General features: G+C 60.5%; 1 protein-coding gene across 2 annotated transcripts; it reads right to left on the bottom strand.

The window, feature by feature from the left end:
• Positions 1–3,206: 3,206 nt before the first annotated feature.
• On the bottom strand, positions 3,207–13,651 carry CCDC97 (coiled-coil domain containing 97). Of its 2 annotated transcripts, none has more exons than XM_045891584.3 (5): positions 13,455–13,651; positions 9,702–10,157; positions 7,697–7,975; positions 7,134–7,263; positions 3,207–5,419 (listed from the first exon to the last, which is right to left on the bottom strand). In XM_045891584.3, exons 1-5 carry the CDS (start codon positions 13,498–13,500, stop codon positions 5,299–5,301), a joined length of 1,032 nt encoding a protein of 343 aa, XP_045747540.1. In that variant the 5' UTR covers positions 13,501–13,651; the 3' UTR covers positions 3,207–5,298. The 2 variants fall into 2 exon arrangements, with proteins under 2 accessions (XP_045747540.1, XP_064436987.1); XM_064580917.1 differs by lacking the exon at positions 13,455–13,651 and adding an exon at positions 11,658–12,691.
• Between the last annotated feature and the right edge of the window lie 1,393 nt (positions 13,652–15,044).

The raw sequence follows: 15,044 nt of genomic DNA, 5'->3' as shown, positions 1-15,044 counted from the left end.
TCACCGGGACACAGCCGGACACGGTCACACAAACACGACCCCCGCACACCAGATACGGATTTCGAGAGGGTGCCACGTGCAGACACACACCGCCCAGCCTCAGAGCCCCATCAGGAAGTGAAACAGAGACTCCTGCTGGGACCCGCCAACAGTTACACAAACGTCCTCCGCGGGGTCCCCGCTCGCGAACAGGCACAACCGGACGCATCCCAGTCCCACCCAGACACACGCCACACATGGAGACACACGGCACGGTGGCGCAGACTGCAGGCCGGTCGTGCCCACTCAGCCTGACGTCTCTGGGCCCCACACGCTGAGGCCTGGGGAGTCCCACGAGGCCGCGCAGACAGCAGCTGGCCCCGTCATACCCAGACGCGCTGTCACACCCCGGGTCCCAGACGGAGCAGTCCCACACACCCAGACACACCCCCAGGGTCGCGGCCCTCGCACGCCCAGCCCGGGCCCGGCCCGAGGACAAGTCCTGGCCGCACAGGGCTGCACACCCCGCGGTGGCCCGAGCCCTCGCCACGCCCTCGTGACACACCCCGCCCACCTGCCGGCCCGGCTGAGCTGGCGCGGAGGCCGCCCAGGAAGGGAAACTTGCGGGCTCAGCACCTTCTTGGACTGCCTGCGGGCTGCCCCTGCCCTGCTACGCGGCACCCCCGACCCCGCGGGGGGGGGGCGGGGGGCAGGCCCCGTGGGGACAAGGGAGTCCTGGCCTCTGGCCCAGCGCCCAAGCGCGGGGGCAGGACCCGGGGTTCAGGGAGTCCCGCTCCCCTCCCCCGCTCCTGCGGGCAGCCCCGGGAGGGGAGGGAAGTCGTGGGGGGAGCCTGGGTTCCGGCTGGAGCCCCAGCTTCCCGTCCGGCCCCCACGGGGCAGGAAGCGGGGCCGGGGAGGCCAGCTCAGGCCTTCCTGCCCCCTCCCCCAGACAGGCCTGGGAGCTGGGTCAGCTGGAAGGAGTGGGGCGAGCAAGGGAGGGGGCGGGGGGGGATGAGAAAGCCCCTCCCCCCAACTTCGTGATTGGTGTCTTTTGGGTTTCTTTTTTTTTTTTTTTTAAGATTTTATTTATTTATTTAATAGAGAGAGAGAGAGAGACAGCATGAGGGGGAACACAAGTAGGGGGAGTGGGCGAGGGAGAAGCAGGCTTCCCGCTGAGCAGGGAGCCCGATGCGGGGCTCGATCCCAGGACCCTGGGATCATGACCTGAGCCGAAGGCAGTCGCTCAACCGACTGAGCCACCCAGGCGCCCCTCTTTTGGGTTCCTAATGTAAATTTGAACATGTTCAGAACCCGTGTGTGTGTGTGTGTGTGTGTGTGTCTACAAGCTTTGTGCTGTGGATTTTGTGTGTGCAGCATGGGGGTTTCTAACACACCAGCGGGCGCCGGCTGGCCATGCTGAGTGTGGACAGCTTCTGTCCAAGTGTGCGTCCCCAGCACGTGTCCCCTCCGTGTGTCTGGCTGTGCTGCGTGTGGGTCCGAGTTTTGTGTTTCTGTCTAGAAGCCGGTGTCCTCTCTGGGCTCTGTGACATGACACCGTGTCTCAGCAAGTCTGTGTGGAGGAGTGGGGTCCCATCCCTGGGGCGCGCTGTGTGTCTGTGTTTTTTCTCAGCATCTTTGCTCTTGCTCTCTGGGTGTAAATCTGTGCGTTCTTCGGTAAGTGTGACTCGAAGTGCGGATGTTTTCTGTGCCTGTCTGCATGTCTGTGAGGGAGGCGTGTTTCCGGGAGCTGCTGTGCTCTGTGTTTGCTAGCCGAGCTGTGTTTTCAGTGCGGGGGGGTGTGTGTGTGTGGCGGGGGGCCAGTGCCCGGTGTTGGTGCGTCTGTGGGCGGCTTGTTTCTGGGGGAGGTCTGTGATCCATGTGTGCCCTGCTGCTATTCTGAGCGCGTTGTGTCTGTGGGGTGTGTCTCCAACACGCTTGCTGTCATCCTCCTCGTGTGCTTGTGTGAGTGTGTGTCCACGCCGAGACTGGACACACACTCCATGCGCAGATGGGGTTTGCATTTTGTCTCCCCGTATGTGGGCTGGTGACTCTGGCGTGTGAGCTGTGGTGTGGGTCTCTCTGTTTGCACCACGTGATCTTCGAGGTGTTTTGAATTTTCGGTGGGGTGGCCGTGTGTCCTGCAGGTCTGCATTCTGTGCTGGTGTTTCCAGGGCAGGAGGGGCATGGTGTGTCCCCAGGGAAGCCGCCGGCATCCCGAGTGACACACCCAGAGGCCTCTGTGCTGAGTGGAGGCTGCATCTGCGGTGTGTCCCCTCGCCGGCTGGTGCCACGCTGGCCCGGGGCTGGCCGTGGCGGGCGGGCAGGGCAGGGGCTGTGGTGGGCACTGGACCTGCGCCCAGACCTCGGTATAAATATCCCAGCTGCCGGGCGGCTGTGTTTACTCGGCCCCAGTCCGGGGGGCGGGGGGGGGGGTGGAGGGCGGCGGCGGCGGCAGCCCTGCAGGTCCTGGGGGCGGGGGTGACCAGGCCACAGCAAATACACTTCCTTCTGGCCAGACAGGCTACGGCCTCACTGCCCCTTCCCGCCCCCTTTCTGGATGGGGGTGTGGCGGTGACCCCTCATCCTGGGCTCCCAGGGGCCACCAGCCACCCTCTGGACGTCCTCACTGGGGTTCCCAGGGTCTGGGAGACAGAGAAGAGGGGCCAGCCGACAGGCGTGAGGGGGCGGGCCGGGGACCGCAGGGAGGGGGAGACGTGGGGGTGGAGACTCCAGGAGGAAGGCACAGGAATGGTCTCGGAGGCTCAGGGACCGGTGTGGGGGGATGAGCGGGAGGGAAGCGAGAGGGGTGGCAGAGCTTCTGGGCAGGACTGGCGGGGCAAGAGTGGAGGGGGGAAGTGATGGGAGCTTCGGGCGGCCAGAGGCAAAGCAGAGTAGGGGGAGAGGGAGAGGCGCAGCGGGGCAGCAGTGGGAGACCAGGATGAGAGGGCAGGACACGCAGGGGGGTCAGACGGGGGTGCGGGCGGCAGCCGGCAGGACAGACGGGAGACGGGGTGGGGGCCGGATGCCCACGGAGGGGCTCTCCCTCCCTGACTCAGCCTCTCCGTCCGCCCTGACCCAGGGCTGGGGGCGGAGGGCCAGGCGCCCCCCGGGGCACCTCCGGGTCGCAGTGGCGGGGGCTGTGCCGGGGGCGTGTCTCCCGCAGTCCCTCTTGACTGGCCCCACCTCTGTCTCCGCCATCTGACTAACCCTAATTCTGACTCAGCTGCTGTAGTCTCTCATCACTTTATTATGTAACAAGTCTGCGTCCGGCAAAGTATATCACAAACAACGTTAAGGATCCAATGACAAGCTGGCCCAAACCGCGCACATCACGCAGGGCTGCTCCCCGTGCTAGAAAAGCTCCCTGGGCCCGCGGGCGGGCGCGCACATGTACCCGAGGGGCAAACCCCCGTCAGCCTCGGGCTCTCCGAGGGCGCGTCGCGCCGGCTGGCCCACCCTGGGCTTCCGTGGCAGCCAGGGTGGCAGTGTGGACCGTCCATGTGGCGCAGGAGGGCCGCGGGGCTTCCTGTCCAGGTGCCGACCTCGGCGCCCGTGTGCAGGGCGGTGCCGAGCACATGGGACGCCCCCCCTCCCCGCCCAAGCTTAGCTGCTGGTATCACCCTCCATAGCCACCTCTTCCTTGCTCTTCTTGAGCAAATCCGTGCATCCGACCGCTCCGGGTGGCCCTGACCTGACACGCAACCTAGGAGGATGGTCCCCAGGACCTGTGAGGGTCTAGACCTGGTTTTTCATCTTCACTGGCCGTGCAGCCTCGACCAACTAACACCTCCCTTCTGGCCTCCCCTGACTCACCTATGGAATGGAGGCGAGTCCCTAGTTCACAGGGTCGTCAGGAGGATTCAGTGTGGCGTCAGGTCCGGCAGAGGATAGAACTGCTAACTGGGAGCTTCCGTATTTAAGTCTCTCCGTGTGAATGTCCCTTGGCCTCTAGGCCAGCTCTCACTTTCTGTGTCTGGCTCTAGTCCTGCTTGACCCAGAGGGCAGAGCTGAGGCCCAGGGGTCAAGAGCTGTGGCCCTGGGAGGCCTCAGGGTCTCCCCCTTACTCTGGGCCATGTGCCTGAGGAGGTGGTTTTGAGGGTCCTGCAGGCTTGGCTATGGTGGGGTGCCATCATTCTGGCTCCCAGGAGCGAGGGGTCCCCAGGCCCCACCTCTTTGCCCCATGGCCCTCCCGGCAAGCAGCTGACCCCTTCTCCATGTGCATGTCTACTGGGGGAGCAGGAGCTGGGTGTGGGGGCATGGGAAGGTGAGACGCCTGGGTTCCCACAGGCCAGTGGCTGAGTCACCGGGAGGCCATCTGGCTCGCATTAGCCGGGGGCGGCGGGGGGCTCTGCGGGGCGGGCCCTGTGGCCAGCTGGGGGCAGGGATGCTGGGGCAGGCTGTGTGTGGGATGACTCAGGACCCATGATAACAGCCTGTGCGTATTTGGGGAGTGTAAACAGGAGGGAGAAGGAGGCGGAGGAAGTGAAGGAAGGGAACATTGTGGCCGGGGAAAGAGAGAGGCCGGTGGGGCTGAGAGGGGAGAGCCCCCCTCCCCGTGCCCCCTCCCACCACACCCAAGCTGGCAGGCCCGTGGCCCTGGTGCTGCCCCTGCACCCCCCTCCCAAGTCTGGGTCCTGAGGGAGAAGTGACAGCTGGTAGCCCGCCCAGCGAGGCCACCTTCCTCAGCAGTCAGGGCTCTGCTGCCCACAGTGGCTGGGCCAGGGGGTGGGGGGGAAACGACACGGAAACAGAGAGAGAGAGAGAGGCTGAGAGGCAGACGGAGGGCCAGAGGTAGCGTGGGGGCCGAGAGATGGGAGCGTACAGCGGGAAGAGCCAGAGGCCCAGAGCGAGGCTGAGGGAGATGGGACCGAAACAGAGGCAGGGAGGCACGAGCCGCATCGGCACAGAGGTGGGAAACAGGCAGAGGCCGGGGGCGAAGCCCGGGGTTCACCTGGACCCTACACAGGACACTGATATCGTCCCGGCCGGCTCCGGCTACGAAGGGCCTCGGTCAAGGGGACGACCTTCAGCCTGGGCCCTATCGTGGGGACAGAGGCCTGGGCGCAGGGAAAGGGACAGAGAGAAAGGCACAGAGAAAAGACAGTGAGGTGCTGCAAGAGGGAGGGGGACGCAGAAAGCAAGAGACACAAAGGCAGGGAGAAAAAGCGAGTGAGCCAGAGAGACCACGAGAGACAGAGGTGGAGTGGGGGGTGGGGGGGAAGGGAGGGAACCCCGCACAAAGAGGGGGCAGGGATGGCACCAGAGCCAGCGAGGCTGTCCCCTAGACGGAGTCATGGGCGGGGCGGGCGGCCGCGGCCATCAGTCCCCATCCAGCTCTGGGCTGGGCGCGTCCTCGGGCTCCTCCTCGTCGAAGTACCTCTCCTCCTCATCCCGCGCCACAATGTCCAGGTTGTCAAAGTCGGGGTTGTCGTCCACGGTGCTGCAGGGGGAGGGGGCTGTCAGGGGCTGGCTCTGGGGGCCCGGCTGCTTCTCACTCTTCAGAGGAGGTGGGACCCCCAGAGTCGAAGGCCACATGCTGGCAGCTGTAAATGGAAGCTGCCCCCCTGCAGGGGGCGAGGCTAGGAGTCTCTCAGGGCTTCAAACAAAAGGAACATTTTCCAAAGTAGAGATTTTCCATAAAAACTTCTGGTTTCTCTCAAAAAGCTGGAACATGTGGGGACAGGAGGACCCCCATTCCCCAGAGAGTGGTTCTGAACCAGGACGATTCTGCCCCTCAGGGGACATGGGGGGATAACTGGAGCCATTCTGGTTGTCACAACTGGGGGGCTCCTACTGGCCCCCAATGACTCGACACCAGGGACGCCTCTCAACCCGCTGCTGCGCCCAGGCCAATGCTCCACAGAAGAATGATCTGGCCCGAAAGGTCAACGGTGCTGAGAAGTGTTTGCCCTAAGGTGTCAAGTGATCCTAAATTGTCAACAGGATCCTTGCACCTGCTGCTCCCCCCGCCAGGAACACTCTGACCCCAGACATTCATGTTGCTCACCCATCACATCCTGCACGCCTTTGCTGAAACGTCACCTGCTCAGAGATCCTTCCCTGGCCACCTCGTTCCAACCCCCCGCCCCTGGACCCTGCCTTAATTTTCTTTATGGCCCCGTCAGCACCAGATGCTCCATACTTCTTTTGCTTCCTCACTAGAGCGGAACTCCCTTCAGGGCAGGGAACCCTTTCGTCACTGGATTTGGTCACTGCTTCATCCCCAGAGTCTGGACACAGCAGGTGCTCAGCACATGGTGGCGGAACGCAGAGAAGGGACCCACTGTCCCTGCTGCCCAGTAGCTGCCCTACAGGGGGGTTGGGCTTTGATCCCCCCTCATCCCTAATCCTCACGCCAGGCCCAATTTCCTCATGGGCACCTGGCTTTCTGGGGGCTCCCCACGGCCCAGGTGCTCTGCACCCGCTTTTTGTGGGAACTCAGGCCGAGAGGCTCCACCCCAGCTGGAAGGTGGATCAGCCAGACCTGCCTCTGGAGCCAGGGGGCCCTAGATCAGGCCGGCGGTGCTCCTGGGGGCCGTGGCATTGGCGCTCCCCACCCAACTGGTGAGGGTCGGCCTATTCGTGTGTTGCCGGGGCTGGGTTTGAAGCCGGGCCCTCGGCTAGCACACCCACCAGGCAAGACTGCCTCAGTTGTCAAAACCTTTTATCTCTGACTCCGATACTTGATATTTCAGTGTCCTTTTCCCTGATGGCAAAATCCTTTCCAAAGCAGTGGTTGTGTGTCTCGCCCTGGGGTTACGGTGGGGACAGCAAACAGACTGCAGGGCGGCCACCACAGGCCCCTCCGTGCTAGGCATTAACCCTGCCAGTGGCTACTTCCTGAAGCACGAGGAGGTCTGGGGGCCTGAGGAAGAAGCTGGCTTGCCTGGGGGACACCTGGGGGGCTTGGGGCAGTGGCATCCTACCAGGCCACCACCACTCACCCGAATGCAAATATTTCAGTGTTTTGTCAAATTTGAGCGGTCAGCCCTGCTCAGTCCCTTCTTCAGGTGAGGGGACTGATGCTCAGAGATGCACAAAGCTAGTCCAAGGACGCCCACTGATCTCTGGTTCATCTGAGACCCTTATGCCATCTGAGCCGGGCCGAGGGCCGTGGGGTGCCGGGCTGGGGGGGGAGGGGGAGCCTGAGTCACCTGTAGTCAAAGTCCCCGTCCTTGCCGTCCAGGAAGCGCTGGTGCATCCGGCTGGTGAACTCTTCCCGCAGGATCAGCCTCTCTTCTGAGTCGGGGACCCAGGCCTCCGAGTCTTTGCTGGGGCTCTGGTCTGTAGGGGCAGACACCCACAGCGGGGAGGATGTGAGCGGCGCACTCGGGGAAGGGCTGAGAACAAAGCCATGGAGAGCCGCCTCCTCTGTCCTGGTGGCACTGGGAACACAGTGGTGACCAAGACAGCCCCTGTCCTGCCCTCCCCGGCCACACGCCAAACACACAATGACAATACAGTGCTCTGGAGACTGGAGAACAGGATCAGGACCTGCTACCTGGAGGCTGGTGAAGGGAAGGCATTCTTGGCAGAGGAAACAGCGTGGGCAACGGCCTGGAGGGGAGCGACTGCTGGGTGCCTTTGAGGAGTGGGGGACAGAGATGCTGGAAGGACTGGGAAGAGCCTGGGCACTCAGGGCAGGCAGGGGAGGGACGCGAGGTCTGCTCTTGCAGTTCGGGGGCCCAGCCTGGAGCCCCCTGGAACTGGCCCTCACCTTCCTCATCGCTGTCCTCCTCATCTTCCTCCTCCTCCAGGCAGGCCTCCTCCTCCTCCTGCTGCTGGAGCAGCCGCTGCTGCAGCTCCCGCTCCTGGTAGGACTGGAGCAGCAGATCAGAGAGCGGGCAGGCGGGGGTGCCGAGGGCGCCGGGCTTGGGCGGCTGGTGGGCCGGAGCGCGGGCACTGAGCTCCTCCTGGGTTAGGTACTGCCCGATGTACTGCTCGTACAGCAGCGGGGCCCGGAAGCGCATCTGCTCGTCGCTGAAGTACTCGCCGCCTGCACAGAGACACGGCGCGCCCGGGGTCAGGGGCTTGGGCGCGGGGCCAGCCTGTCTGAGCACACGCGCGCCCACGATCGCGCTCGTAGGAAGCCAAGCGCGCACAAGGGCCAGCGCGCGCGTGCGCACTCGGACGGGCGGGGGAGCACGCAGCCGCCTGAGGGCCCGTGGCCGCGAGCACGCATGCGTCTGAGCGTGGGCGCGTCAGCGGCCCCGCGGCTGCACGTGTACACCTGTGTGCGCACGCCCGGCCCTGGCCAGCCCGGGCCCCGAGGCGCTGGTGGTGTGGGGCCCCTGCCCGTCGCTGTGCCTGGTCACACAGGTGTGCACACCCTCCTGCGTGCGTGTCTGCGAGTGTCTGCGAGGCAGCGTGCAGCAGGCCACAGGCAAGGGTCCTGCACACAGGAGCCAGGATGCAGATCACGTGTGGCTGGCTGCGCACACAGCTGGCCGTGCCAGATGTGGGTACCCCTGGTGTTCTTCCAGACCCCAGATCTAACCTCTCCCCAGAGTGCTCTCCTTTGCAGCCATCCCTCGGGTGGGCTTGGCTTCCCCACCACCCCCAAACCCGGGACCTTCTTGTCTCCCCTGGCTGGCTGCCTGTTCCTGCAGGGGGCTCTGTCCCTCAGAAAACCGTTACACCTGCCCAGTCCCTCCCACCCACCGGTCCCAGCCCCGCCTTCAGAGCCCAGGGTGAGAATCTGCCCAGAATTCTGGCCTCTGCAGCACTGGGGTCTGTGACCGTCCTTGTCCTGCCCCCTCTCTTACCCATCTCTCTCCCTCTGGTGTTACCCACCATATTCTGTTTCCCTCCCTCCGTTTCCCTGGCTCTGTTTCTGCCGCTCTGCCTCCACCCACCTGTCCCTCCCGGTGAAGACTCAGGCCTCCCGTGTCTGTCACCTCAACCCCCATTCATTCATCCCTCCTCCCTCCCATCTCCTTCTTCCCGACCTGTCGCTGCGCCCCACCCTCTCCATCTCCCTGGCCCTAGGGCCTGAGTCTTCACCCTAACCAGAATCTTCACTCGCTTTCTGCCTCGTTTGCTCTCCTCTATTTTTTTTTCTAAGCTTTTATTTATTTGACAGGCAGAGACACAGCAAGAGAGGGAACACAAGCAGGGGGAGTGGGAGAGGGAGAAGCAGGCTTCCCGTGGAGCAGAGAGCCCAATGTGGGGCTTGATCCCAGGATCCTGGGATCATGACCCGAGCCGAAGGCAGACGCTTAACAACCGAGCCACCCAGGCGCCCCTGCTCTCCTCTTTCAACTTTAGTTCTGGTGTCTCTGGTCACAGAGATGCTTGTAATTATGCTGCGGTCAAGAAGGTATCGTGCCCTCCAGACGCGTGCCTTGTTTCAGAGGGCCTGTGTGTCCCCAGAGTCACAGACAGACTCCCCTGGGTTTCCTCAGCGCCTCTGTGCATGGTGTAAGAGAGTCTCGTTTTCCTGAGGGATAAGCACTTATCACAGTGCTGGGTTCTGTGAAATGGCACTTGTGTCATCTACTAAATCCTGACCCTTCTCACTGCCTGTCCCATTCTCTTCCCCTGGGTTCCCGTCTGCCTCTACCTATCTTGCCTCATCGCTTCACGTGTCTCTTTCAACCTCCCTGTGTCCCTGTCTCAAAACTTATCTCCAGGACCTCTGTCTGTGTCTCCGCTCTTGCATCCTTGTTTCTTACTTCCTCTGCCTCAGTCTCCCCGCCCGCCCAGCCCACCTGTCCTCACACCTTGGATGAGCTCACGCAGGGCAGCGTAGCGCCGGTTACGCAGGCGGGTGCGCAGGGTGCGGGGTCGGGCACTGCCCTGCCGGGCCACCTCAGCACAGTAGAAGTCTGCACGATGGTCGCCGCGCAAGTGGCCAAAGCAGGCCAGGTGCTCCTCGCGGAGGCCCGTGCGGAAGCGCTCCAGGAACACCAGCGGCTTCTCATGGTACAGCTGGCCCAGGATGGCCACCTTCTCCCGCTCGGTGAGGTCAGGCTCGCCCTGCTGCTGGCTGCACACAGGCAGGCGGCTGGCGGCCACGGCGCGCAGCATGGCACTCACTGCTGTGTTCTCAGCCCCCAGGGCGTCATCATCTGGGGCCCTTGGCGCTCCTTCCGCGGCCTCCACCTTGTCCTGGGGTCTGGGTGGGACCGGTGTCCAGCTCAGCTCCCCCCAGTGTCCAGTACCGGGCTGCGTGCAGCCTGTGGGGGGAGGGGAGATGTGTTAGTCCGGGGATGGGAGTGCGGGGGAAGGTGGGGTGGGTGGAAAAGACTCATTTTATGTTTCCTGATCACCTACTATGTCCTGGGCACTGTTCTAGGTCCCAAAGATACCACAGGATGCACAAAGTTGACATTTTAGTAGGGGACATGGACCGTGAAAAACCTAATTACTGAAAACATATGATGCGTTAGCAGACATACAGTCTGTTGGGTGGTTCCAAGAGCTACGTAGAGGGGCGCCTGGGTGGCTATGGAAAGGGAACAGCCAGTGCAAAGGCCCTGAGGCAGGAGGGTGCTTGGTGTGTTTTCTTGGTCCTTTACCACCTCATTCACTGACTGACACAATTCTTTGCCTTTTCACTTGCACACAAAATCACTAACACATCCACTAAATTGTTCACTCATTCCCTCTCTCTCCTACTCATTCACACATTCATCCAGCCACTCTTCAGCAACTCTAAATCTGTGTGAGGTCCCGAGCTGGGCCGTGCTGAGGATCCACGGGAGTGAGGCAGCCCAACATCTGCCCTCAGGAAACAGCCAGTGTGATGCGGGAGCCAGGACGGTCAAAGACAACACGGGTGCTGGTAACAGGCAAGCTGGGCGCTAGGCAAACCTTGTCAAGAGCTGTTTCTCAAAAGGTGTGGGAACTGGAGTGAGGCTGAGCGGCCAGGAAATAAGAGAAGACAAAGTATAGGCAACTCCTTTGGGCAGCTTGGCTGGGACGGGGAAGAGGGAGGGGGTGAGGGTTACAAGTGCAGTGGGTTTCCGGGAGGGTTTTAATCACTGAGACCAGAGAAGACTGAGCTGGACCAGGGCAAGGGGTGTGGGGGAGGGCACAGGAAGGGGTGGTAGTTAGAAAGATGCTCAGGAGGCTGAGTAGACAAGCCATGGGGCTGAAGGGCTGGGAGGCAAGGGATGCATCCAGTTCAGGTCCGGGGTTCAGGTCTGGGGACTAATCAAACTGTCCTTGAGACAGTCACGGACAAGGAGCAGATTTGGGGGTGGGGGGAGATGCTGAGGCCAGTTTGAGACATGGAAGGTAGGACGGGCCCAGGGGACATCCAAGGGGACCATCTAAGAGACTGCTGGTCTGTGGGGCTAGAGACTTCTCAGGAGAAAAGTGCAGGGCTGGGGACAGAGCTATGGAGCCAAGACAGGAACCAAAGCCGAAGGAAATGAGAGGTCATGGGGAGGGCAAGGGGAGTGTGAGGGACAAGAGAAGAGTGGGCTAGGAAAGAGCCCCGACTGGATAGGGAGAAGCCATGCCTACGAAGGAGGCCATGCAAGGCTACAAAATGGGCCGCTGAAAGACAGCCACGCTTTAATTCCTGGAGCCTGTGTTACTGTTGATGGCCAAAATGGGTGTCTGCAGATGTGATCAAGTTAAGGATCTTGGGACAGGGAGATTATCTTGGATTGTCCAGGTGGGTCATGATGAGTATCCATAAGAGAGAGTCCAAAGGAGACTGGACATACACAGAAGAGAAGGCCATGTGAAGACGGACAGAAGCAGAGATCGGAGTGATGTGGCCACAAGCCAAGGAACGCCAGGAGCCACCAGAAGCTGGAAGAGCCTCTGAGGGAGGCCCTCCTCAGTCCTGCTAACACCTTGATTTCAGCCTTGTGGTACCGATTTCAGACCTCTGGCCCTCAAAACAGAATACATTTCTCTTGTTTTAAGCCCCCCAGCTTGTCATCTGCTGCAGCAGCCATAGAAAACTGATCGAGGCTGAGCGGGAGGAGCCTGAGAGAGAGGAAGAGAAAGGGAAAGAGTGGTGTCACAGAAACCAAGGAGGGGGCGCCTGGTGGCTCAGTAGGTCGAGCGTCCAACTCTTGGTTTCGGCTCAGGTCATGATCTCATGGGTCTTGTGATGGAGCTGAGTCGGGCTATGGGCTCCTTGCTCAATGGGGAGTCCCCTTGAAGATTCTCTCCCTCTGCCCCTACCCCCACTCTCTCCTTCTTTCTTTCTTTCTAAAATAAATAAATCTTAAAACGAAAACAAAAGAAAGCAAGAGACAACTTTCAAGAAGGATGGAGAGATCAATGGCATTGAACTCTCCAAGTCTAGTAAGAGAAAACCTGAATGGGGTGACTCCGTTTAACTACACCGGGGGTGGGGGGGGTGCACAGAGAGGCCACTGGCAACCTTGATCAGAGCAGTTTCTGGAGGTAAAAGCCAGACTGCAAGTGGGTGGGAGGTGAAGAAACGGAGACAGGTGTGAATGACTCTTTGGAGAAGATACCTGGTATCGGAAGGCGCATGGAACCGAGGGATAGACGTTCTTTTTAGGTTAAAACACTTTTTTAAAAAAAGATTTTATTCATTTATTTGACAGAAATAGTGAGAGAGGGAACACAAGGAGGGGGAGTGCGAGAGGGAGAAGCAGGCTTCCCACTGAGCAGGGAGCCCGATGTGGGACTCGATCCCAGGACCCTGGGATCATGACCTGAGCCGAAGGCAGACGCTTAACCGACTGAGCCACCCAGGCGCCCCAGGTTAAAACATTTTTAAATGGAAAATTTCCAACATGCACAAATGTCGAGAAGACGACCATATTCCCACCCCCACCCCATATCCCCACCATCCAGCTTCAACAGTGACCAATTCTTGGCCAGGGACATTTCCGCCAATCTCCCAACCACACCTCGACCCACCTGGGATGACTCTGAAGCAGCGGGATGAAATTTTAAGATGAGCAAAACGAAAGCGTTTTAGATACTGATGGGAAGGCATCGGGAGAAATAGAGACTGAAAATGCAAAGGAGAGTGATGCAGGGAGCACAGAAACGGAGTAAGGACCCGAGGAGGCAGATGGCACTGTGGACTTCGGAAAAAGGGGAATGAGAATGAAATGGGGGAACCGTGAGTCTGGAATAAGCAGAGTTTGCGTGGGACAGGAGGAAGGTCAGCCTGGGGCAAGGGGAGGGTCAGTGCGATGCAGGGGAGGAAACTGAGAGGCAGGGTGGACTGGGACACTGGGACTCAGCCGGGACAGGGGGCAAGTTTATGTTGACCCGAGAGTTAGCCCGGTAAGGAATCGGGTCAGCCTGGCCCGGAACTTGGGGGAGGTTAATTTCGGGGGAGGGGACGGGGTAAAGGACGGCAGCTCGCAACGAGAAAAGGATTAACCTGGACAAGGTGGCGAAGGGGACTGGCAGACCCGAGGGCAGGTGTCCCCCTATAAAGAGTCCTCCTGCGCGCCCACGGGGAATCATTTCCCAGTGACACCGCACCCTACCCTCCCGCCGCCTCCGCGCGGCCGGGACCTCACCTTCATCGGGTTCCCTGGCCGCCGCCGCGGGGGCCACGGCCTCCATCCTGATTCTCTACTAGTTAGCCGCCGCGGGAGGCTCTACACGCCGATCCCGGCCCCAGGCCCTCAGCGGCCACTTCCGGCTGAGCACACTCCAGGGGGACCCGGTGCGCCGCCGAGCCCGAAACAACAGTTCCGGGGTGAAGGCGGACCTTCCCATGCGCATGCGTGTCTCCCTCAGGTCCCGCCCCCCGCCGCGGGGAACGTAAGGGTCCCCCGAGTGAGAGGCTCTTCCGCGCCCTCCCCCCCCGCCCCCATCTGACCTGCTACTGAATTGCAGTATCAGGAGGGATCTGAACCATCGTTCAACCTGTTCACCGCTGGGACTCCAGAGCCCGGCATGCTTACTTCTGGGATGGATGGTTGAATGGCCACCGCGCAGAGCCTCTTGAGGGTTTGTGCTCTGGTTTAGACTCCAATCCATCCCTTTCTTCCGTCACCACCTCGAAAAATATCTACTAAGCTTTGTTTCTTGCTTCTGTGATCAAAGCCAGTCCCTGGCTAGCATGAGATGGGTGGTGAGATCAGATAGAATTTCCTACTGTGTTCCAGGACATGAAGAATTTGCAGATGTGAAAGGGGACAACCCTGGTCCTGATCTGCTCTGGGTGATGGTAGTGACTCATTCAGGTGTGTTACCAACAAAGCAACAGACTATCACAAGTGACCACCCTGAGTGGCCCGGGCTCTGATGGGGTTGTCCACCCCAGCCTAGAGGGTCAGGGAAGATTCCCTTCTAGGAGGAGGGGACACCCAAGCTGAGACCTAAAGGATGAGCAGGAATTAAAAAGGGAGGTTTCAGGCAGCAGGAAGGGCGAGGCAAAGACCCAGAGGGGAAGGCAGGCATGGATCTTTCTGGCTACTGCCAACGACTTCAGTGTGGTCAAGGAATAAAAATGTTCTAACTTGGAAGGCCATGGTTGGGCTGCAGAGGATTTGAGAACCTCTTGAATATTTATGCAAAATTCCATGTACATGTATATTTTCCAAAGCAGAGTTCATGGCATTTGGATTTAGAGATTTGTGACCCCCCCAGAACCAACCACCAATCTTAAGTTTGAAGGGGGAGCACCAGGATATGAAGCCAGAGAGGTCACCAGGGGTCAGGTACACAGGGCCTCTCTAAGCCATACTAAGTAGCTTGAGTTCCTTTATCCTTCGGGTAGCAGGCAGGAGGGGGGAAAGCATGAGGGTAAGGGACTGGAGGTAAGGGAGATCTGTGAGGAGGCTGGTGCAATGATCCAGACACTGTGGACAGGAGCAGAGAAATAACTTCCCATTTGCATTGCCAGGATAAGGGACCTAGAGGCCCATTTGCCACAGCCGATGGGTGGGAACTACATTTAAGAGTTTACTCAGAGAGGCCAGCAGAGGGTGCTGTTGCCCAACACGTGGACCAGCAAGGAAGGGGACTTTCCAGAGATGAGGCCCTTCCCCTCCTGCTCTCCCTGAGCAGGCAGAGGGTGGCACTCTAGGGTCCCTTTTAGCCCAACTAGCTACCAATTTTGGCTCCATCTCACATTCAGATGCCTCATCCCTGACCTCAAA

Source organism: Mirounga angustirostris, unplaced genomic scaffold (assembly GCF_029215605.1).
Source record: "Mirounga angustirostris isolate CCGP_5_RB_7025 unplaced genomic scaffold, mMirAng1.0.hap1 SCAF_16, whole genome shotgun sequence".
Lineage (NCBI taxonomy): Eukaryota > Metazoa > Chordata > Mammalia > Carnivora > Phocidae > Mirounga > Mirounga angustirostris.
Note: the sequence above shows the minus strand (reverse complement) of the source record. Positions and strands in the feature narration are given on the sequence as shown.

Coding starts and splice junctions, on each gene's coding strand:
- CCDC97 (XM_045891584.3), bottom strand. CDS start 13,500: ATGGAGGCCGTGGCCCCCGCGGCGGCGGCCAGGGAACCCGATGAAG. Junction 10,158..13,454: donor GGCCAGGGAACCCGATGAAG/GTGAGGTCCCGG, acceptor CTCCCCCCACAG/GCTGCACGCAGCCCGGTACT. Junction 7,976..9,701: donor CCTGCGTGAGCTCATCCAAG/GTGTGAGGACAG, acceptor GTCTCTGTGCAG/GCGGCGAGTACTTCAGCGAC.